The sequence below is a fragment of the Ctenopharyngodon idella genome, chromosome 7 (assembly GCF_019924925.1).
Source record: "Ctenopharyngodon idella isolate HZGC_01 chromosome 7, HZGC01, whole genome shotgun sequence".
Classification (NCBI taxonomy): Eukaryota; Metazoa; Chordata; class Actinopteri; order Cypriniformes; family Xenocyprididae; genus Ctenopharyngodon; species Ctenopharyngodon idella.
The window spans coordinates 39,842,512-39,868,208 of NC_067226.1; the positions used below are offsets into that span (position 1 = coordinate 39,842,512).

General features: G+C 36.2%; 2 protein-coding genes across 2 annotated transcripts in view; both read right to left on the reverse strand.

Moving 5' to 3' along the window:
* Positions 1-3,204: 3,204 nt before the first annotated feature.
* Positions 3,205-8,681, reverse strand: mrpl21 (mitochondrial ribosomal protein L21). Its single transcript, XM_051899989.1, has 7 exons — positions 8,474-8,681; positions 7,837-7,897; positions 7,245-7,330; positions 6,310-6,473; positions 5,798-5,850; positions 3,556-3,659; positions 3,205-3,455 (listed from the first exon to the last, which is right to left on the reverse strand). Exons 1-7 carry the CDS (start codon positions 8,562-8,564, stop codon positions 3,391-3,393), a joined length of 624 nt encoding a protein of 207 aa, XP_051755949.1. The 5' UTR covers positions 8,565-8,681; the 3' UTR covers positions 3,205-3,390.
* Positions 8,682-9,496: 815 nt separating this feature from the next.
* Positions 9,497-25,697, reverse strand: part of LOC127515852 (probable E3 ubiquitin-protein ligase HECTD4) — an 84,429-nt gene continuing 68,228 nt past the window's right edge. Inside the window, 16 exon segments of the mRNA XM_051899952.1 lie at positions 9,497-12,739; positions 14,429-14,471; positions 14,473-14,652; positions 15,501-15,696; positions 15,863-16,029; positions 16,404-16,625; positions 16,743-16,846; positions 19,366-19,521; positions 19,600-19,719; positions 20,427-20,573; positions 20,697-20,887; positions 21,654-21,777; positions 23,281-23,384; positions 23,610-23,755; positions 24,643-24,866; positions 24,973-25,180. Of these exon segments, the coding sequence (XP_051755912.1) occupies positions 12,603-12,739; positions 14,429-14,471; positions 14,473-14,652; positions 15,501-15,696; positions 15,863-16,029; positions 16,404-16,625; positions 16,743-16,846; positions 19,366-19,521; positions 19,600-19,719; positions 20,427-20,573; positions 20,697-20,887; positions 21,654-21,777; positions 23,281-23,384; positions 23,610-23,755; positions 24,643-24,866; positions 24,973-25,180 (2,469 nt within the window). The 3' untranslated portion in view covers positions 9,497-12,602.

A 25,697-nucleotide genomic window follows, 5' to 3' on the forward strand; every position in this document is an offset into this window, starting at 1 on the left:
GTTTTTATATACTTTTTTTTTTTTAAACCCTCTGGTCCTCTACGTTTAGGGGTCACACTTGGCTACTTCATGGTCAAAAGTGACCGAAGCCTTGAAATGTAACTTTTTTTCAATGTAATATATTTTTTTCAATAATATTTTTTGAATATTATTTAAAATTTTGTGGTGATTTTATGATACTATGCAATATTTATACAATTTTTTTTAGCTATTTTAAATAACACCATATTTTTTTTTCTAATTTATTTTAAAATTATTTTTCAATTAAAGCAGTATTTCATGTTAAAATAGAGACAAGGCATTTAAAATACAATTTTTTAAAGGTAGATTAGTGCTATATGGTGGGAGTAAAAAAAGAAAAATTTATGTAATGCCATGGTGTAATTCTATATAAAGTGGCTTATAAATTCTCTAGTGGTTTTCATACATTAATACTTATTTTTAATAAGTTGTGGTTTCGAATTTATACTGAGACATTCTCAAAGACTACTTTTTGTCAAGGTTTAGATTTTTTATTTTGTTTGAAATGTTGATTTGAAGTGTAATTTTTTACATTGATTTTACTAGTCAAACCTGAACACAGAGGAGGACATTTTGTTACACATAACATCAAAATTCGATAAAAATGTAACAAAACCGAACAGGTATGTTTAATCACAGCTTAATGAATCTGGGTCTGATCTGATTTCAACCTCTTATTCAAATCTTTTGGCTCAATTTTACCATATTGTTACAGCCACACCAGTTCATTTGTTTGTATAATAGTGTGTTGTGTGTGTCTCTGCATGTGTGTAAGAGAGTGTGTGTTTGAGTGGGTGTCTGTTTTGTCGCTGGTCGCTGTTTTAGGTTGTAACCTCTCTTCCTTGCTGTTACTGTTTTGTATCTGATTTATTGATTTTATTTCACACATTTGCAAAAACTTCCTGTTATAGTTGCGCTAGTTCATATACAGGTGCTGGTCATATAATTAGAATATCATCAAAAAGTCGATTTATTTCACTAATTCCATTCAAAAAGTGAAACTTGTATATTATATTCATTCATTACACACAGACTGATATATTTCAAATGTTTATTTCTTTTAATTTTGATGATTATAACTGACAACTAAGGAAAATCCCAAATTCAGTATCTCAGAAAATTAGAATATTGTGAAAAGGTTCAGTATTGAAGACACCTGGTGCCACACTCTAATCAGCTAATTAACTCAAAACACCTGCAAAGGCCTTTAAATGGTCTCTCAGTCTAGTTCTGTAGGCTACACAATCATGGGGAAGACTGCTGACTTGACAGTTGTCCAAAAGACGACCATTGACACCTTGCACAAGGAGGGCAAGACACAAAAGGTCATTGCAAAAGAGGCTGGCTGTTCACAGAGCTCTGTGTCCAAGCACATTAATAGAGAGGCGAAGGGAAGGAAAAGATGCGGTAGAAAAAAGTGTACAAGCAATAGGGATAACCACACACTGGAGAGGATTGTGAAACAAAACCCATTCAAAAATGTGGGGGAGATTCACAAAGAGTGGACTGCAGCTGGAGTCAGTGCTTCAAGAACCACTACGCACAGACGTATGCAAGACATGGGTTTCAGCTGTCGCATTCCTTGTGTCAAGCCAATCTTGAACAACAGACAGCGTCAGAAGCGTCTCGCCTGGGCTAAAGACAAAAAGGACTGGACTGCTGCTGAGTGGTCCAAAGTTATGTTCTCTGATGAAAGTAAATTTTGCATTTCCTTTGGAAATCAGGGTCCCAGAGTCTGGAGAAAGAGAGGAGAGGCACACAATCCACGTTGCTTGAGGTCCAGTGTAAAGTTTCCACAGTCAGTGATGGTTTGGGGTGCCACGTCATCTGCTGGTGTTGGTCTACTGTGTTTTCTGAGGTCCAAGGTCAACGCAGCCGTATACCAGGAAGTTTTAGAGCACTTCATGCTTTCTGCTCCTGACCAACTTTATGGAGATGCAGATTTCATTTTTCCAACAGGACTTGGCACCTGCACACAGTGCCAAAGCTACCAGTACCTGGTTTAAGGACCATGGTATCCCTGTTCTTAATTGGCCAGCAAACTCGCCTGACCTTAACCCCATAGAAAATCTATGGGGTATTGTGAAGAGGAAGATGCGATATGCCAGACCCAACAATGCAGAAGAGCTGAAGGCCACTATCAGAGCAACCTGGGCTCTTATAACACCTGAGCAGTGCCACAGACTGATCGACTCCATGCCACGCCGCATTGCTGCAGTAATTCAGGCAAAAGGAGCCCCAACTAAGTATTGAGTGCTGTACATGCTCATACTTTTCAGTTGGCCAAGATTTCTAAAAAATCCTTTCTTTGTATTGGTCTTAAGTAATATTCTAACTTTCTGAGATACTGAATTTGGGATTTTCCTTAGTTGTCAGATAGTCATCAAAATTAAAAGAAATAAACATTTGAAACATATCAGTCTCTGTGTAATGAATGAATATAATATACAAGTTTTACTTTTTGAATGGAATTAGTAAAATCAACTTTTTGATATTCTAGCACCTGTATATATGTGTGTGAGGGTGGATGTGTCTATTTTGCACTCTTGACATTTTTGAGTGTCACCCCTTCAGTGCTGTGCAATTTTTTTCTGTGCAGTGACTGAATTGTAGTTTGTAGTTATCATATTTCCCATTAATTTCCTATGTTGGTCATTTTTGACCATGAAGGAGCCAAGTATGACTGTTTTTTTCCCGATCCTTAATATATCTGAATCATGTCCATGATTTTTTATGTGTTCACATAATTCTAATGTGACAAGTCACCAAGTGTCATCCCATTCTGCTGAAGCAAAAAAATTAAATTTCAAAATGTAAAATATATATATTTTTTTAAAAATAAATAAATAAAAAACATGGTGGATTGGCCTCTATGTCAGGTTAGTTCAGCTACAGTGCAACAATTAATACTAAAATCCACAACAGAAAGATGTGTAAAAAAAAAGCACATTTAAAAAAAAAAAAGAAAAAAAAGAAAAAGAAAAAATAATCCCCAAATATAATTGACAAACAAAATACAGATGACCATTTTTTCAAGAAGTCCCCAGTGAATTGTGTAAAATTTAATATGGTGTCTACCGCTCTATTTCGATAAATCTGTTCACTACTTCAGAAATCTTTATTTTGCCATCACTAATGATTATCATCTAAACATCTTAACATTTCAACAAGACACTCTGCACATGACAAACAAAGAACCATTTATTGTGACATACAACAGACAGTTATATACAATCTGCTCAAGCCAAAATGGTCAATTTCTGAAGAAAAACAAAGACAATTTGAAAACTATTTACATGGTCTTAAACATGAAACCTGAACAATCATTCCTGATTCACAGAAATGGCACGTTTTTGCAAATGCAATAGGTTAAAACAGTCTTGGTGAAACATCAATGGTGTTGATCCTAAGTACAGTCTGGGGTTGAATAATTACTGTAAAAAGGAAGAAAAAAAGTTAAATGAATGCACTGGCGAAAAATATAAAACAACAATACACTAAAAATCTGTCAGAGAAACCAAAAATTCCACATACTTCTCTTTCTTTGGAATCGATGCCTCTTCCAGAATCTCATGTGAACCATCGGCCAAGACTCAGTCTTCTCAATGACTGTAGCGTGAACTTGTACTAAATCACAGCTGAGGACCAAAAGAACAGACACAGACTGTGACAAGTGTAGACATCTGATGTGATCAAAGTGGTTATTACTTCAATATTCCACAGGGTTTCATGGGGTACATTTAAGAGCTTTTAAAGACCTTTTTAAGACCAAGTAAAGAAAATCTAAAGGCCAGTTCACACTGCACCGACAGATGACAACAGACACTTCGTTGGGTTTTGTCGGATCAGTATGTTCCCTCTGTCGGCATCTGTTGGAGCTTGCTTTCGCAGATTGAATACGAGCGCTTGTCGAGTCGTGGAATGTCTGAGAAGTGACGTACTGTAATCTGGTGATTGTATGTGTTAGTGTGAATTGGCCTTAAGGAATAAAGTGAAGGGAACACAACATGCTACTATGTAAATGTCTAGGGAGAAACAGCTTAGCAACGATTCAAAATTTCAAACTTCTGATCTCGATTACTTTTGAATCCATTTTACCTAAAAATAGCTTAAGGCTTGAATCGCTCTGCTTTCAACCACTAGAATAAATAGAAATAACTTTTACTGTACCTTCTGATCACACTGCAAAAAAATGTGATGTTCTTGATGTTCTCAGTACTTTTGTCTTGTTTTCCAGCACAAATAAACAGTCTTAAAATCAAGACATTTATTTGAGAAGCAAAATGATATCAGATGTGAAGTCTTGTTTTCTGTGAAATTGATCAAAATATCTGCCAATGGGCTCAGAAAAATCCACTTAATTCAACGTTTTCATTGTCCACTGACATATTTGTTTTTTGTTTAAGGTGTAAACTCAATTTATCAGAAAACAAGACTTCATATGTTCATTTTAGCATCTCAAGTATGTTTAGATATGTATATTGGAAAACAAGACAATAATACTGAGGAAAATCTTCATTTTTTGCAGTACATGCAGCATTTAATGCAATGACTTTGCTATAATTAAAGTCCCCCTGTGGTGAAAAATTGTTGTTTATATGTCTATGTTCAAAATCATAACACCATTGCTGAGTATTTTCTGTTTAAAACTGCAGTGATCTAAAGACAGTTTAAAAAATGCGGTTTGAAATCACTGGTACCTTATAACCATTCACGTCAACATGCCGACGGGCTTTGGCATATCATTTGTAGAGTTACATTCAAGCTATTTTAAGGCATGAAGACTTTTCCACAGGAAATTTTTTTTTAAATATGTCATTTTGGTGATCATAGAGGAGTTTCAGTCTTCTATGCTGTTGATGTAGCAAACACAGTGCAGTGCTTCCGTGTTCTACGTCCGAACGCCGGCTCATTATTGGCCGGCTCCTGCGTCAGCATCACACGCATGCGTCGTGCTGCTCACATGTACAGCGTCGGCCAATACGGAGTCAGCATTCTGACGTAAACACGGAAGCGCTGCACTGTGTTTACTACATCAACAGCGTAGGAGACTGACATGGAAGAGAAGAAATTGTTGAATAAAGTCATTATTTTTGTTTAGTTTTTGTTCACAAAAAGGATTCTCGTCACTTCATAACATTAAGGTTGAACGACTGTAGTCCCATGGACTATTTTAACAATGTCTTTACCACCTTTCTGGGCCTTGATAGTGGTGGTTAAATTGGAGAAATCAGAGAGCTCTCGGATTTCATCAAAAATATCTTAATTTGTGTTCCGTCTTGCGGGTTGGAACGACATGAGGGTGAGTAATTAATAACGGAATTTTCATTTTTGGGTGAACTAACCCATAAAGTAGTGCATTTGCACATTTGTTTGAATTTTTTTTTTTTTAATTGTTCAATTTTTCCTAAACAATAATTTGTGGTTAAGAAAAATAAAAGCTTAGTGTTTAGCTTTTTTGTTTTTGTTTTTTTGCTCAGGAAGGTATATACACCCACAATCCAAAACAACATCAGCCCACATAAAAATGTGCAAAACTCTGAAAACCAGATGGGTGCAGAGTATTAAGATAAAACTATAGATAGCAAGAATACAATGATTCCTCTGACACTCAACATGTGTATTTTTGCACACATTTTTTTTCTTACAAACTGAAGTCAAAATTATATGTGCTAATAAATTACCTTTATATGGTTTTTTTTTTTTTCTTAGAAGATGATTGATTGTATAAACTTTATATTTGTTTAAAACTAGAAATACATTTTTTATATCTTACCCAAGAATTGGCTTTCCAATAAGAGTGAAATCATTTCCTCCAACTAATAACACCTGCAAAAAAACCCAAAAAACATTAGCAGTACAAAAACACCCTGCATCTGTGGTTATTACTATAGAAATATTGTATTCTGTGTCACATATCAGTGAAAGTTAACAAACTTATTTATTTCCTTAATTTTGTTTTTAAGTGTAATGGCATTTAGTTTTCCATAAAATGTGTGGGTTTTCAACTGAGAAAATACAAGTAAAGTGATTTTAGTGTGGGTTTTATAGTTAGGCTACTATAGATTTAAAAAGGACCTATTATGCCATGTTACAAAGTCTTGATTTTGTTTTTAGGGTCTACTAGAATAGGTTTTCATCCAAATAATAATGAATGTCCAACAGAATAATAATCTTTGCATCTCTAGTACAATGAGCTGTACAGAAATCCATGTGAATCTGTATGAATATCTGAATGCAGTATATGAATGTATGAACGGATGAGAAAACGTGAAGCCGAGGTCGAACCTTTTCCAGTCTTATCCTGTCGCCACATGCTGCATCAATGTGGTTTTCTATGAGAATCAGGTCTTCATTGGTCACCTTCCACTGACGGCCAGCAAAATGAACTACAGCAAACAAGCGTCCGTACTCTCCCTTCTCAATCAGGCTCTTTACCTTTTGTACAATCACTGTGAAAATAAGGTGGAAGAGAGACATTCATGAGGAAATAAATGGAAATCACACAAATTATCCCATTCAAACTTTTTATTCATTAAGGATGCATTCAATTAGTCAAAGGTGACAGTAAAGACATTTATAATGTTACAAAAAATGCTGTTCTTTTGAACTTTCTATTCATCAGAGAATCCAGAGAGAAAAAAAGAAGTTTCCACAAAAACATGAAGCAGCACAACTGTTTTCAACATTGATAATAATAATAAATGTTTCTTGAGCAGCAAATTAGCATATTAGAATGATTTCTGAAGGATCATGTGACATGAAGAGAAGACTGGAGTAATGATGCTGAAAATTCAGCTTTAAATCACAGGAATAAATTACATTTTACAATATATTCACATAGAAAACAGTTCCGTAAGACGACTTCTCTCCCATGTCAGTCTCCTATGCTGTTGACGTAGTGAACAATTACGAAGTGGTAATTTCGTTGCTTTCTATGGGGGATAAAAAAAACTCTTGGATTTCATCAAAAATATCTTAATTTGTGTTCTGAAGATGAAAATGAGGTCTTACGGGTGTGGAACGACATGAGGGTCAGTACTTAATGACAGACATTTCATTTTTGCATGAACTAACCCTTTAAGATACACTGAAAGCATCACTACACTTCTGAACATAAATGAGTATACATCATTTTTTGAAAAAATTAGCAACGAAGAGTTAAGTGCATCAACAATCAACATATTCAACTTTCACTGTTAAACTCAGACCAACCCACTTGCCTTGATGCTTTTGTCCATCTTCTTCAGGATCAAGCACTGGTAGTTCAGGCCACGGCGGTCTGGATAGTGATGTCGGTGGTACATAACTGAAAGCACAATCAACTAAGTTAGGTCTCCTGATGTCACTGTAGTGCACATACTGTACAGCATCATTCAAAACACAACCACACAACACGGGCGAGCACAAAAGATACACAACATGAATTACACTAATAAGATACACGTTGACCTGAAGAATTTTATACTATTTATCAAAATATCTCAAGTCAGGACTATTCAACTTCATCAACAAGTCAACAAAATGAAAATAATCTTTGTGGAATGCAGACCGAACCAGAATATTTTGTCAATGAAAAGCTGCCACTTACAGACAACAGTATCATTCAGGATAAGATTATAATCTTTTTCCACATCACAAGAAATCAATATGGCAGAAATAGACTAGAGTGGGTACTGATGTTACATTTGACCCATAATTTTGTAATGCATCATTTCAAATGGGTCATATTTGACCTGCGGACTGCCAGATGAATAGGCTTGTGTTATATATTTCAGGACCTAAAAAGACACATGCACACTAAAAGACGTTTACCTTGCAGGAAAAATGTTGCTTGCCGAGCTTTGAAAACGGGTCAGTACAGGAACCAAACCACCTGTAAGTTATCAAGACTATTTAGTCAGTTATACAGCTTGAAAACATTGACACAGGATATAGACACACACACACATACATAATATATATATATATATATATATATATATATATATATATTATATGTGTATGTATGTATGTATGTATATGTGTGTGTGTATATATGTATATTATACTATATTATATATATATATATACACACACACATAGCATGAATCGCATCTGAAAATAACACTGCATGGTATCAAGCTTAAATATATATTTATGTGTGTGTCATTTCAGAAGATTTAAGCATGCAGTGTTATTATCAGATGTAAGTCATACTGTTGTACTTAATTATTACTGTTGTGTGACATTTTCCTATATTAATTCTGTAAAATCTGTAAAAAGCTCTTGAACTCAACCTCAGAAAAATTCAACATTCCCTTTTCATAATTTTTTCCACCTCACAAAAAAAGGTTTAACTGACAACGAACTGAAGAAACAACCCTTCACATGGCACAATGCATGGACATTAACAACAACAACAAAAAGATTAATGCTAACAGTTTATCTAAATATATAAAAGCATACAGACATTTCGGCGTGGCTCGTGATAAATGCGCTCCAGCGGTCCGGAGAAGCCGCAGCATCCCCGCGATATTCCCTCGATTCAAAGTCATCGCCATGGTGAGAAAGTGCCGGAAGCACAATGTGAGGGATGAAAATACCTTCCTCCAAATACATCATCAGAATGCAAAGGTTCCTAGGCTGGCTAGCTGAACTTTCTTCTTTAGGCGTTCTAATTCTCAAACCAAAGAGGTGCGTTTCCGCCACCTACAGGAATGGAGTGTGAAGCGCTTGAAGAAACAATCAATCAGGGTGCTTTCGAATAGGCCTAATTTATTAACACACTTTGATTTTGTGCTGTTACCTTAAAAGAACCCGGCATGAACTATTGTTTGAAAACTGAAAATATTGATTTCAAATTAGCTGTCGAAATATTTTCTTTTCATATGCAAAACAGTTTAACCATAGGCTAGTTTCTGGATGTCTGTATTTTCACAGTTGCTTTCCATGTATGTGCACATAATGGTTTAAACATACAGAGCGGAATTATAAGAATTATTTTTTTTAATCTATTGATATATTTAATATTAATAGCATAAGACTATTTATAAAGTGCCTTTGCTTCACAAATATAGAATGAAAACTTCTAAGAGACTTATATTTCTAATGAAATTCACAGATATGCAGCAAATGGGTTGAATGAATCCTTGAATAAGGATAAATATCATAACATCATGGAAGCTTGTTTCTGCCACTGAATACAAAATAAAAAAGGTAATTGCAACTTTTTATACCACAATTCTGACTTTATAACTTGCAATTTGAAAGAAAAAAAAAAAGAAAGTCTGAAAAAATTGTTAGATAAAGTTGCAATTACCTTTTTTATTTTTTATTCCGTGGCGGAAAAAAGCTTCCATATTACACATTTATGTACAACTAGGAAAATGTATTCTATTCAAACCAACGTATCAACCAGGATGATAAAATGATTTTACATTATATAGGTGAAAAACTGAAACACAGCAGTTTGACATAAGAGAGGAAACCACTGTTCTGTAATACATCAATATTTTATTTTTGTGACACAGAAACTCCTGAACTTCAACACCTCTGTAGATTCATTCACACATCAGTGTTACGTTCCATATGCGCAGAGGTAAGACTGGATAAAGTTAATGCAGTCATAAATAATTGTAATAAATATCAAGTAAATGTACAACACATATTTCACTGCATTCAGCTTTTTGTGCGGATGTCTTTTCATAGACTTCTCCTACTCCTCTCCAAAGAGACAGCAAGAAAAATGAAGGGACTACCTTTGATAGCAGCAGTTGAACATATCAAAAAAAAAAAAAAAAAAAAAAAAAAAAATTTAAAAAATAAAAATAATAATACACACGCACACCCACAAAACCCTATTATAGTGCTGAAATGCTGATATTTTCAATAAAGTACATCTATAGTAGCATCAAGTGTGTTTGTAATGATGGCTATATATTACAGAACTCATAACGCAATTAAATGGTTCACTAGAAATGTTACAACTGATTTCTAAGAAAGATTAGGAAATCCTATAAAGAACATCCAATTTATATTTCAATTTCCAAACAGTATTATCTTTAAAGACACAGAAAAGAGATTAAAAAATAATAATAATTTTAAAACAGCTTTTTCTCTTTGGGAGGGGAGGGGGTAAAATATCGACCTCCAAAAAAAAAAAAAAAAAAAAACCGCCAAACTAAAGCGACTCGACTGTAAATGTTGGGTATCTCCAATAGACATTTTCATGCACTAGAGTTTTGGGTGCAAAATCATCCCTCAAAAGCAATAAAACTAGGTAGACTGCAACAGTGCCATTGGGTAATGCAGTTGGCAACCTAAAAGTATTTAAGGAATGAATGTCGTTTTGGCAAACAAGACCATAAACTTAGCACCACTCCAAACTGAAGAGCATGGCAGGTAGAATCTTGCATTCAGTTTACAGCAAACGTTTTCCGCGTCATAAACCACTCGAAAATGAAAATGGATACAATTCACCGCTCTTTATATTACTATATAGTTTGTTTCTGAACGTGACTTACCTCAGGTACAGACCTGAACAGCATATGCACCTTTAATAATATAGGCAGATATTTGTGTCGTAAAGCAATCTTGCCATTTATAGTTCAGATTCTTAAATATGCTCGACCACATGCGTACTTTTAGTTCCTGGACAGAGCCTGTAGCGTCAATATTTCCATGAAATATTTGAATCATTGAGGGCATAAACCCTTTCAAGCCTCTAAATGGGTAAATCTCACAAAATCTGTCAAGAACATATTCGGGCATAAAGAAAATAAAGCATAATTTTTAATTTTGGCATTACATTCATGATGATTGATTAATTGTAACACCAAAGTGTCTGGCGCATTGCCTGGTCAATGCTTTTAATTTAAAACAAAACAACAAAAAACTCATTTTAGGTAATCATTTGCTTTAGGTAATAAAAAAAGAAAAATCCTCAAAAGCAAAAAATGCCCAGGGTAATGTATGTATGCTTGTTTCTGCCACTAAATAAAAAATAAAAAAGGTAATTGTGACTTTATCTCACAATTCTTACTTCTTTTCTGAGAAATGCGAGATATCAACTCGCAATTGCAGGTTATAATGTCAGAATTTCGAGATAAAAGCTCACAAATGCGAGATATAAACTCAAACTTCAGACTTTTTTCTTGCAATTGCGAGTTATAAAATCCAATTTTGAGGAAAAAAAGACTGACTCTTTATTCTCAGAATTGAGTTTATATCTCACAATTCTGACTCTATAACTCACAATTGTGAGTTTATATCACAATTCTGACTTTATAACTCACAATTGTGAGTTTATAACACACAATTCGGACTTTTTATCTCACAATTCTGACTTTATAACTCACAATTGCGAGTTTATATCTCATTATTCTGACTTTATAACAATTCTGACTATCTTGCAATTCTGACTTTAGAACTAACAATTGCGTCGAAATTGCAAGATATAAAGTCACAATTGCATGTTAAAGTCAGAATTGTGAGATATAAACTCGCAATTCTGATTTTATAAGATGCAATTACGACTTTATATCTCGCATTCTGACTTTAGAACTAGCAATTGCGTCGAAATTGCAAGATATAAAGTCACAATTGTGAGTTATAAAGTCAGAATTGCGAGATAAAGTCGCAATTACCTTTTTTATTTTTTATTCAGTGGCGGAAACAAGCTTCCATAGTAATGGGAATTAGTGGCAAAATGGGAAAAAAAAAAGGCACATTAGGATAATGACAACTGAGAAAAAAAATGCAAAGAATATTGGGGGGAGGAAAATAAGTGTAAAGAGAATTGGGGAAATATAAAAAAAAAGAAAGAACAAACAAAGGGTATACATGCACAGATGCATTAGGGTATTGGAATTAGAATTGGGATAAAATGCAAGTAAGGAGGGAAAAATCATTAAGATGATAAGAATTGAGAGAAAAAGCATAAAAAGGGGGAAAAAGGAAAAGAATCCCAGGTGCATTAGGGCAATGAGAATTAGGGGAAAATGCAAAAAAAAAAAAAAAAAAAAGAAATTCATGACCTGGACATGTTCTTGACCGGTTTCATGAGATGCACCCAAAATGTTATTATCGAAAGATGCAAGTATAACTTTGAGCCGCACGTTAAAGTCCTTTGCAAAGCTAAAATCAGCATCTCTCTAAATGAATGTGTGTCAACAATCACTGTCACTAACAGAGAGAAGGCAGTGGTTGAGGCACACAGGGAATGCAAAGATGAAAGACTGGTTAAATGAGTGGAAGAAGAGAGATTAAATGTTTAAAAAGGGAGAAAAGCAGTTGTACTGCCACTTCTTTCAAATTGGTTGATGAACAGCATATGTACATCATTTTATAAAAGCGTGGCTTACTCTCTGCCACCACGAGCTGCTGTCAAACTCTGCCCTCCATTGAAACACGCGAACGCGCTAGTCTTTGTAAAGGCAAATTGGTCTGGGCTGTTCAAGTTCCTTCATGAATGTTTGTTTTTCCTTTCTTGAAAAAGAACTGAGGACTGATGTAATCACTTAAGGTTGCGTGGTGACAGTCTCAGACGTGGCCGACGGGGGTTCTGAGAAATCACAGGTGGGTTGACTAGTAGGTGAAGTTTAACCGCTGAGAGGATCCTCGCGATAGTGGATAGCATAGCGCAACTTCTCCAGCATCACGTCAAGGGAAGAGTACTGGGGCAGCTTGACCATGAACATGCAGGTCTCCACGCGAATGTAACGCAAATCCGGTGAGCCTACGACAGATTGAAACACAAACACTTCATTACATGACTTTTCATGCATTGGGAAATACTGTGATGGTAATCATGTTGAGGAACACTGGCTTGAGCAAACATTTGCTATCACTGCAACTCCTTCAAAAACAGTAGCTCAAAAGTAAGCTTTGTGCAGGGATTAAAGCATGTCATATTCCTTTATCCATTTCTTTATTTAAATTTACTCGAGACCCATAGTGTTTTAAGGGAAGATGTTGTTTTAGAGCAGCTTTTCTATTGCCAGTTTGTATAATTTTTAAAGCTGCTCTGAATTTATGAAATTAAACTGATACATTTTGCAATGCTTGACACACTTTTTAGACATATAAATAGCCAACCATCTACATAACTTTTCAGTGCGTTTTTTTTTCTTTTTTTTTTAAGTCTTAAAACAGGAAACAATGTTTTGTTTTAAGTTAATCTTAAGTTAATTAAGTTAATGTTCGGGGCTCAGACTCGCTCACCCAGTTTAAATCTAGATTAAAGACACATCTCTTTAGCCAAGCATTCACATAATCCATCTCATATCAGATCAATTGCACATGACTATCTTTGCTTAATGTTATGAACAGCAGCTATGCTAATTATTCTCCATTTGCTTTTCTGTTTTACCTCGGGACGCCCGTCCCGAGGTGACTAGAGAGTACATCAGTTTCAGTTTGGATCCAGCCTCTTAAGAAGACCTCAGATGACTAAAACTTTGGAAGAGACGGCGCCAACTCCTGCGATGACTTCAGAAGATGCAACATCTGGATCAACACGCACATTCGCAAATTTCTATATATCCTAATTATTGTTAATATGTAATTCATTTTTCCAGGAGCTCTTTGCTTCTACCTTCAATTAAATTGCTAACAGTGATTGTATATTAATCGCCTAAATTATTACATTATTAGCTAACTGCAGTCTCCAAATTGTAATGTTGACATGCATTCTCTGTAAAGCTGCTTTGAAACGATATGTATTGTGAAAAGCGCTATACAAATAAATGTGAATTGAATTGAATTAATCTCTTAACACTTAAAGTGCCCCTATTATGCTATTTTAAAGGTTCCTAATGTTGTTTTGGAGGTCTCCTACAATAAGTTTACATGCATCCAAGGTCAAAAAACACTTTAATTTTCTCATAATATAAGAGTCTGAAAACGGTTCATTCGAAGACTCAGTCTCTCTAAACCCCTCATTACCGCCAGCCTACTCTGCTCTGATTGGTCAGATGGCCCAGTCTGTTGTGATTGGTCTACCACTAACAGTGATTGTCGGAAAAGAAACGACTATTAGCATATCTGAACTTCAGATCCCGAGGCTTCTTCAGCACTTGATAACAGTGATACGAACAATTTCCCTACAAATTCCAGCGCAAGTCCTCATCCTTTGGAAATGCATGCACAGTGGATTCACAGCACTGAAAGCAGAGTCTTCTCGACATGTTGACATGCTTTTTGCCCCAAGACCATTTTTTTTTTACCCTGATCTGCACTGATCTCATATATGGTCGCAGCGATGAAGAACTTTAATCTCCTTGAATTAGGAGGCAACTTTTTTTCATTATGATACCATTTTTGCCCCAAGCCTTTGTTAATTTCTCACACATGGCCCCTTTACAATCCAATTGATGGACATCTATCACAACGATGGAGAACTTTAATCCCCTTTTGGGACACTTACCCACGGCCCCATCCGGAGGGGCGATCTTCATGGGATAAGGGGGGCACATGGGCGGTGTCCGGACCGCCGTCTTTACAGGGGCAGGTGAAGGGAATACGCTCCTGGTTGCAAGCAAACTTAATAAATTTGCTGAGCTCCTCCTGCGTGAACATCTCGAGCGCAGCCCAGAAGAACTCAATGTGCTGGTCAGTCTCCATCAGTCCTACCTGGTACATAGTGTGAGCCTAGATGAACGTGATGAGAAGAATGGGTTTGATGAGTAAAGTAGTCAGAGGTGTTTGTACAAATTACACACAGTTGTTCACAGTATACAAACTGGAATATTTCTGTATAATGAGTATAACTGACCATCCCAAATGATTTTCTGTATAGCTGGGTTAGTTTTGTCTCTGCACTCTCTCTTCTAACATAATTTAAATGGAAGCTCAAGCATGTTTGCTTGACACTTGCAAGAACCAATGAGGTTCATTCTTGTGTGTTACGCAAAACATTTGAGCTCCCGGAAGAGGTTTGTTCTTGCGCATCAAGTAGGTTCGGTTGAGCTTCTGAAAATGTTTGCTGATCAATGATTACATGTGAATAAATGCCTAAATTCAATATGTTCATCATATAAAGCGATCGAGTCTCTTCAGAAAATTTGGACTAAACCATATGGATTAGTTTTACGATCTCTTTCTGAACTTTTTGAAGCTTCAAAGTGCTAGTTGCGTAGCTGTCAATGGAGGGACAGAAATCGATCAGATTTCATCAAAAATATCTTAATTTGTGTTCCGAAGATGAACGAAAGACTAATGGGTTTGGAATGACATGAGGGTGAGTAATTAATAACAGAATTTTCATTTTTGGGTGAATTAACCCTTTGACTTTAAATGTACTTTAAAGTAAACTTTAAATTTGACATTATTACAAAATGCACTTATTAAAACTCTATTTAAGTGTGTTAAGAAACAGTCATGTACAGCACATACAAGCACATTCAGTACAATTAAGCACACTTCTCAAGAGTTAAATAAAAGACAGAAGTAGAGGAGATTGTTCTGAGCATGAGTTCAGTGGTTCACAGTGATTTCACCTTGAGGAACTCCAGGTTGATGTCCGGCAGGCCACAGGTGCGCAGCTCCATCTCTCCAGGGCTCAGTAAGGTCAGTAGCTGCAATGGTATGATAGAGCCCAGACCAGCACGCACAGCCGACATACACTCCACGTTCTGCAGCTCTCGCAGGCGTAAATCACGCACAGCTCGCACGTACACATGTTTATTCTCCCAGCTGAACAAACACACATATTGTATACGTATTAGACATTTGATCTGTTAGCTTTCTAACACATTCAAAAAGCATTTAACTTTTCTTAATCCGTACAATAAAACATCTAGTACAATGTAAAACTTAAGCTTCATAAACAGCATTATATAAATCGGTCAATGGCTCATACCTGACAGCGATGTCACGACCACCAGGGCACAGCTCCACCTCCTCTCCAGTCATAGTGATGTAGGTGAACGTGCAGCAGGGACGACTTGGTGAATCAGGACTCTCGCCCAAGTGGCTCTGCGATGATACATCAGCACATAGTGCTTCCAGCTCCACCTCATCGGCCAACTGTGAAGCCAAGAGAAAAAGGCAAAGGGTTCAGGTGAAAAAGTAGAGCTTATTATGGAAACAATAATCTTTAAAAGAATATAGTAAGGTGAAAACTGAATGTAATGTTTTCAGACAATTGACTGCATGTTAATTGCAATTAAATGAAAATGTATTATAGTTTACATTTATATTTAATGCAAACAGCTGAACTTCAGAGTGTTTATTTTTTTCAAAGGTTATAAAAGGGATAAATGCAGAAACAATGTAAAGCCAATGACATAACTGTGGTCAATGTCCATGTCACACTCACTCCAGAGACGAAAAAATAAAGAAATAATATTTCACTTAAAGAAATTAAAGCTATTCATTGTATAATTTTAATTATAATTTACATTCTCAAACTTCTTGATGTGGCTGTATGTGAGCAGGTCCGCTTCTCGAAAGTCAGATTCTGGGTCCAGTGCCTCACCGACCAGACCCTTCCAGAAGGATCCGAGCAGATCCAAAGGCAGAGGTACATCTGCCCGGATAGCAATACCAAGCAGTTGGCCAAAGAAATTCAGTAGCTGCTCTTCAGCATACGTGATGGGGCACGGTGTCAGAATGTACTTCCCCTGCAACACACCCACAACAAAAGTCAAGCTGTGTTCACATGTGCCAGCATCATGTAGCAGATAAAGAACGGTGAAAAAAATGTTTTGAAATCCATTAGATCAAACATGCAAGCAAACCTTATTGCGATTTGCTGCAGCACTGGGGCAAGGGAGGAGCAGTGAGAGCGCTGAACTTTGCAGCTCCTTACAGACTTGCCACAAGAAATGCCTGAATGATCCACCTGAGCAAATATGACACATAAGAAGCATATAAACTGGAGTCACGTCAGTGTTATTATTAACTAAAACTTTTAAAATATTGTTTTCGTACATGGAAATAAAGCTGAAATAGAACAAAATAGAAATATTAGATGAAACAACTTAAACAAGCTAAGTTTAAATTGAAATTAGGGCTGCCCCCGACTAAAGATTTTTCTAGTCGACTATTAGTCATTAATTTAAGCCATTAGTTGACTAATCACACGTTTATATTTAATTACTTAATTATATACTAAGCAGAAAACTAAACCATAATGAGCAATAGCCTATTCCACGCTCAAGAGCACGCATAATGCTTGCAGCAAAGTACCAGCAAAAGTAATGATTATGAATGTGACGGAGAAAAAAATAGCAAGGAGACATTGTAATTATTTATTAATAAACTAGTGTTTTCTGAGTCAGTGTCGGCTGCAAAGATGAAGTTCTCCGCAGTATGTACGTAAAAAGTAAAAAAAAATTAAAATATAAGTACTAAAATTATGAAAACTAAAACAATAATTTAAATAAAGCTGAAATAAAATAAAATAGACATAGATGATATACTTCAACTTAAACAACTTAAAGGAAAAATTTGAGAAGTTGCCTTTGCAACTAACTGAAATAAGTTAAAGTATATGAATTAAAATAAAGACAAATTATAATATATATATATATATATATATACACACACACACACACACACACAGTGGGTACGTAAAGTATTCAGACCCCCTTAAATTTTTCACTCTTTGTTATATTGCAGCCATTTGCTAAAATCATTTAAGTTCATTTTTTTTCCTCATTAATGTACACACAGCACCCCATATTGACAGAAAAACACAGAATTGTTGACATTTTTGCAGATTTATTAAAAAAGAAAAACTGAAATATCACATGGTCCTAAGTATTCAGACCCTTTGCTGTGACACTCATATATTTAACTCAGGTGCTGTCCATTTCTTCTGATCATCCTTGAGATGGTTCTACACCTTCATTTGAGTCCAGCTGTGTTTGATTATACTGATTGGACTTGATTAGGAAAGCCACACACCTGTCTATATAAGACCTTACAGCTCACAGTGCATGTCAGAGCAAATAAGAATCATGAGGTCAAAGGAACTGCCTGAAGAGCTCAGAGACAGAATTGTGGCAAGGCACAGATCTGGCCAAGGTTACAAAAAATTTCTGCTGCACTTAAGGTTCCTAAGAGCACAGTGGCCTCCATAATCCTTAAATGGAAGACGTTTGGGACGACCAGAACCCTTCCTAGAGCTGGCCGTCCAGCCAAACTGAGCTATCGGGGGAGAAGAGCCTTGGTGAGAGAGGTAAAGAAGAACCCAAAGATCACTGTGGCTGAGCTCCAGAGATGCAGTCGGGAGATGGGAGAAAGTTGTAGAAAGTCAACCATCACTGCAGCCCTCCACCAGTCAGGGCTTTATGGCAGAGTGGTCCGACAGAAGCCTCTCCTCAGTGCAAGACACATGAAAAAACACCTGAAGGACTCCAAGATGGTGAGAAATAAGATTCTCTGGTCTGATGAGACCAAGATAGAACTTTTTGGCCTTGATTCTAAGCGGTATGTGTGGAGAAAACCAGGCACTGCTCATCACCTGTCCAATACAGTCCCAACAGTGAAGCATGGTGGTGGCAGCATCATGCTGTGGGGGTGTTTTTCAGCTGCAGGGACAGGACGACTGGTTGCAATCGAGGGAAAGATGAATGCGGCCAAGTACAGGGATATCCAGGATGAAAACCTTCTACAGAGTGCTCAGGACCTCAGACTGGGCCGAAGGTTTACCTTCCAACAAGACAATGACCCTAAGCACACAGCTAAAATAACGAAGGAGTGGCTTCACAACAACTCCGTGACTGTTCTTCAATGGCCCAGCCAGAGCCCTGACTTAAACCCAATTGAGCATCTCTGGAGAGACCTAAAAATGGCTGTCCACCAACGTTTACCATCCAACCTGACAGAACTGGAGAGGATCTGCAAGGAGGAATGGCAGAGGATCCCCAAATCCAGGAGTGAAAAACTTGTTGCATCTTTCCCAAAAAGACTCATGGCTGTATTAGATCAAAAGGGTGATTCTACTAAATACTGAGCAAAGGGTCTGAATACTTAGGATCATGTGATATTTCAGTTTTTCTTTTTTAATAAATCTGCAAAAATATCAACAATTCTGTGTTTTTCTGTCAATATGGGGTGGTGTGTGTACATTGAGGAAAAATTTTTTTACTTAAATGATTTTAGCAAATGGCTGCAATATAACAAAGAGTTAAAAAAAAATTTAAGGGGGTCTGAATACTTTCCGTACCCACTGTATGTATGTATGTATGTATTATATATATATATATATATATAATTAAAAAAAAAAGCAATAAATATGACAAAAATCACAAAGTTATTAAAAAATTAAAACAAACAAAACTATACACCACACAAAGAATGGTTGTTATGTTGGAACAGTGATTCTGATTTAGTGTTTGTGTCTGTAACACTGACTGGTGCCATGGACCTCCTCCCCGGTGAAGCGGATGTTGAAAGCATAGGTGGGGTCTCCTCCACTGGCTATCCGTACACACAGCTGAGACGACGGGACACATGACAGCTGGCGTGCAGCCTGGCAGAAGTATGTGTTCTCTGCTGCACGCATCTCACCTGTAATACACAGGTGTAAGTGTGAAGAACTGATAGTACAAACCATCTTCTGTGTGAGTGATGCTTCATTTGGTTTACCTCCCACTATCTCCAGCGGATCAAGTGTGATCTCAGGGGCAGCGTGGTCTGCAGTCCGCTGTACTGTTGCATTCAGAACCCTGTTCATAACAGTCACTTTGGTGTCGTAAAAAATCAGGCCTACAAATGAAATAAAGTGAAAAAAAGATTTACTTTATCGTTTTGAATGTGCACTTGTAGTGTACTTCAAATCTTAAAATCTAATCAAGATTGAATAAATTTGGTCAAAATCTCATGTTATAAAAGATTAAGTGATATGCAGGCTGTTTAAGACAATATTGGCAGATTAGACGGCAATGCTAATAAAAAAACTGCAAACACATAAAAACACTTTCTCATTGTGGTTCTCCAAAGCACTTCAGAGTATACTATAGTACTAGAGCATGTAAAATGCCACACGAGGACTTCCATGAACATTTTTGAAAGTTGCAAACAAACTGGTGAACCGATTTATTGAAATTTATAGAAATGAATCAAACTCTTTTGCTACTGAGGTTAAAGTGAAGACATGAGTTCTGAGTGGGCATGAAACTGGTCTACTTAAGTAGTGTTTGGGAAACTTAAAGGCCAAATAAAAAGCACATGAAAATCAGTACATATATACACACAATAGGGCTTCATTTCATACTGCCAAGAAAATAATATTCATCATAAATATTAAATATATTTAAAATAACCAATATATTCATCAGCCTGTGGCTGATAAAGATAAAAAAAAATAAATAAAAAAAAAAACACTGTACCTTTTGGTACTTTTTCATTTAGGTACTAAAGAAACAATCCTGAACAAAAGGCCTGTGTGTGTGCCTGTTTATTTGATGACTGACCTTTGGCCTCGCACAGAAGGGTTGCTATGCTGTTTTGATAGGTTTGCGTCAGCCTTAACTCTACTAATGGCAGGAAGAAGCTCTCCAATGTGCTGTTGAGTGACTGCAGTAAAGCAAACCGCAGTCGCAAACTCTCGACTGGAACACCTGTGTGATCAGAATTACATTCAATGTATATCTGGGATGGGACTGTATAATCTGCAATTGCATGAAAACATCTCATAATCCAAATATAACAGCATAATGTAATAAAGATAGAGATGGACTTGCCTAATAAGCATGCAACTTGGGGATCAGCGGCATCCTTGGCATCAACGTAAACTTCATGTGGATGTAGCCGGGCAGGTGTGATGGCCAGGTGTCGGCAGAGACGGTTCACAAACTGGACCAATGCAAAGTCCATCTCGAATGTCCATTTTCTACTGGCTTTTTGAGCATGACGGGAGTCGATGCATGTGCATCTAAAACAAGAAGTGTTTTTACTTTTTAATGACACCACCACTGAGATCTCATTCAGTTACATTCATTATTCTAGTCATTTAAAAAGACTATTTCAAAACTCCATCCTTAGTTTATTCAGAAACTAGAACAACAGAGACCTGCAGAAACATGTACGTAGTAGTATGGAGTTTTGAGGCGGTATTCACAAAAAAAATTCTTAAATGTTCTTTTGGATATTATTTTTAATATAGTGTGTACTATAGCTGTTTGTGAATGTAAAAGGTCTGCAAAGTTTCTAAGATCAAAGTGCACAATGAATGGAGTTATTGCCTCCAAAAAGAACGAACCGATTCTGAACTGCTTGAAATGAGTCATCAGTAGTTACAGCCTTACTTCCTGCATGAATCTACGTAGGTTTGTAACAAATTTGCATAACGCCAGCCATTGGCTGCTCACGAACAATGTCTATTTTGACCCGCCCTCAAACATTGTAGATGTAGCTGAGGCCTGGAAGAGTTTGGTTTGTGTTGTCGACATGTCGAGAAGACACTGCTTTCTGCGCTCTTTGCATGCACGTCCAAAGGATGAGGACTGAGGAGCCGGGCTCGCATTGATTCGGTAATACAGACGCCATCATACTGTTCGTATCACTGTCTATACAAGCGCTGAGGAAACTCCAAAGCTGAAATCCAGATATCTTAGCTTATCTTAAAAAAAAAATTACTTTTTTCTTAAGAAGATTTTCATGAATCTGAACCATGAAAGCAGCCCTGAGAAGGTACAAACCTTTCAAAGTGCAGGTCAAAACCGCACGCCAGTATTGCACGCCAAACACTGCGAATATCCTGCTTGGCTCTGTCTAGAGTAAACTTGTGAAAGCCTTCCAGGGTCAAAAACTTCTCTTCTGGTACTACTGGGATAGAGGAAAGGTGAAATGTTAAGATACATGAGAGATAATCAAAGAGCTTAAAATATATTAAAGTTTAAAATTTATATTAAAGGGTTAGTTCACCCAAAAATGAAAATAATGTCATTTATTATTCACCCTCATGTCGTTCCACACCCATAAGACCTTCGTTCATCTTCGGAACACAAATTAAGATATTTTGATTAAATCCGTTGGCTCAGCGAGGCCTGCATAAACAGCAATGGTACTTCCTCTCTCAAGATCCATAAAGGTACTAAAAACATGCAAGTTCACTGGTTCTATCTTAATATTATAAAGCGACGAGAATATTTTTTGTGCGCCAAAAAAACAAAATAACGACTAACAATATCTAGTGATGGCCGATTTCAAAACACTGCTTCGGAGCGTTATGGATCTTTTGAGTCGTATCAGTGATTCGGATCGTGTATCAAATCACCAAACTGCTGAAATCACGTGACTTTGGCGCTCCGAACCACTGATTTGATTCGTAAAGCTCCGAAGCTTCATGAAGCAGTGTTTTGAAATCGGCCATCACTAGATATTGTTAAAAAGTCATTATTTTGTTTTTTTTGGCAGACAAAAAGTATTCTCGTCGCTTTATAATATTAAGGTAGAACCACTGTACTCACATGAACTGATTTAAATAAGTTTTTAGTACATTAATGGATTTTGAGAGAGGAAATGTCATTGCTGGCTATGCAGGCCTCGCTGAGCCATCAGATTTAATCAAAAATATCTTAATTTGTGTTCCAAACGAAGGTCTTAAGGGTGGAGAACGACATGAGGGTGAGTAATAAATGACATTATTTTCATTTTTGGGTGAACTAACCCTTTAAATGAAAATAACTGAACTTAGTGCTTTTTGACCCACTTAAGTAGGACTTAAATACATCTTTATATGTAATTTCATAATTACCTCTGCTGTCTTTTGAAATATGGTTAAAGTGCACTGCAGAATGTACTGGCATTCATATGTATAAGTATTTATAGTAAACTAAAATATATAAATATATAAATATAAATATAAATATACTTTAATATTATTTCTATTGAAACTTGTATATTATTCATTTACATACATAATTACACAAATGGTGAAATGAAGTTGCAATTTAGTACATTTAAAATATATTAAGTTGATGTAATATTGAACACTACAGTTAAAATTATAATCAAGTACAGTACATGCTTTAGTATGTTAGTGAACAATTCAAAATAAGTGTACTTCTTTAAAGCATGACAAAAGATTATTAAAACAATGATTTAAAAGTGCACTTAAGTGTGTTAAGTGGCCTTTTATTTCATTAATATTATATTATCTGCATGTACAGTTTTTTAGAAGTATACTTTTAAGATTTGAAGTACACCACAAGTGCACATTCAATACAATCAAGTGCAGTTCTTTTTCACAAGGTATCCATGTACTAGGCTTATGTTAATTTCTACAGAAACAAACTCAGAAATCAAGAATGTTATAGTATTAACCTTCAAGCTTTTTGGCAGGAGACTTTTCAGGGTCTTTTTCATCAGGCTTGGTCTTCTCTGGAGATTTTGGCTTGAGGACTGTTTTTTTCTCACTTAGCACAGTTCTGGAGAAACACCATTTACCATGTTATGAGAACCATGAAAACGTTTAATCATAAATTTGTATGTATTTTAAGGGATGCAGGCATTAGATAAAACATTTAATATGTTAAATAATTTAAATAAATTCACTATAAAAACTGTATAGTTTTTGGTGGTTTACCAATTTAGAGGAAACTGACTACTGAAATACTAGTGAATGCCTGGATGAGCCTAATGTTAGTACTCACCTAACACTGTTAAGCATGGACTTCTCTTTGGCTGGGGGTTTGGTGATGGGTCTTTTTGTGCTGACCACTTTGCCTTGGTGTTGCTCTTTGCCTGCCTTGCTGTGCTTGTTCTTGTTGGGCTTTGTTGTGCCATATTTACGGAGAATCTGCATGAACAATTACAAAGGTTTTAATAATGTCTACTTTAGTCAACCACAATCAAGAACTTTGTGTCTGTTTCCTAAAACTGATGTAAAGGTATGGATTACAAGTGCATGTAACTGACTTTTTAATTATGATAAAAAAAAAAAAATTAAATAATTAATAAATAAAAACATGTGTTCATGTGTCTTAAAGTTAGGGATGCACAATATATTGGCCACCATATCGGTATTGGCCGATATATGTTCATTTTTAATGTTAATGTAATCGGCCAAACAAGAAAATTTGGCTGATATGTCAAAGCCGATAAATAATGGATTATTTTCTTCAGCTGAGACACTTCAGATGCGCAGTGTTCACCATTATGGTTTTGAATTTCTTGAAATATGATTGGAGTCACTTAAAGGAAAATACAGTTAAGTGCAACATGTGCAGCACAAGTCTGTCATATAAGCTACATACAATTATGAGAACATTATAATTGTGTGCTCGGGACATGGATTTTAATGGTGAAATTTTTGTTTTTGTAATCAGGCTCTCAAAAATTATATAAAAATTTGGATTTCAGATTTACCGGCCAATATATCGGTTATCGGCTTTCAAATATAAAGAATTATCAGTATCGGACAAAATTTTCATATGGGTGCATCCCTACTTAAAATGAATGCTAACAAAAATCTAATTAACAGAAAATGTTAATAGTATACTATTACATATGTGTAGATTACATCTAGGTATGTCAATTTTCATCAATTAAAATTTAGCAAAAGGCATGTGGAAGACTCATCATGTGCATGTAGCAGACTTTATAATTAAAATAAAAAAAATAAATGTTTAATGATAAATTAGTAATTTAAAATTATTAAATGAATTACTGTTCTGAGGACATCACCTGCGTTAGCTGGTCATCAAGCACCTTCTTGGGAGGCCGTACATGTGTAAAAAACACATGGAGCAGGTTTCCTGGTATCTGAGAGTTGATCTGCTCTTTGCTGAGAAAAATGTCCGATACTTTCACAGGTTTTGTTGGTACGGGGCTCAGCACCTGCTCTGCGTATATGCAGCTCTTAAAGATATCTGTTAGCACGTCACGTGCTCCGGGAACCAGCTTGTCTCCTATAAGCACAAAAACTAATAAAATATCTAACAAACTTGATAACAAGTTAAAGGAAACCCTTGCAAAAAAAGAATCACAGAATGATAGTCCAAAATAACAACCAACCTCTGATAGATTTATCAAGGAAGTACTCTTCAAGGGCAGAACTCCCTTGAGTGTCAAATAAACTCTGATTTACACTTGAGGCGGTGAGGATCTCCTCACTGGTCATCTCCATTAGCTCCTCCTCCCTTTCGAGATTGGAAAGGCCAATGAGATCACTGCTATTGAAAAGACTGGCCCGAATCTTCTCTACCTGGGCCCTTGCCCTTACCTGTACAGCAAAAGCAGAAACAGTAACATTATTTTATAAATAATTTCTTTTTTGAAAGGCTGTGAGCAAGATAGAGCAGAACACAGAAAATGAAGCATATCTCTGTCTTAACAGTGGCGTAGCTATAGTAAGTGCATGCACAGTACACTGCGCAAATGCACAGGAGCAGTCCATGTAATAAATTAATTTGAAACATGAACATGTTTTAACATGGTATACTAATAGGGTTGTCAAAAGCACTGTTTTTGAGCACTGTTGAGCAGATTAAGACCAACTTAAACACCTCTGATTGGCCATTGTGTTCACACACTCAACAGACATGTCTGTGATTGGCTACAATGATCCCGTGTGTATCTGTGAACATGCTTGGTGAAAAGCGTCAAAGTCTATTTACAACATGTTTTTGAAGCGTTGATCATTGTAGCCAATCACAGACATATATGTTGAGCGCGTGAACACAATGGCCAATCAGAGGTCTTTAAGTTAGTCAGAATCTGCTCAACAGTGCTCAGGGAAA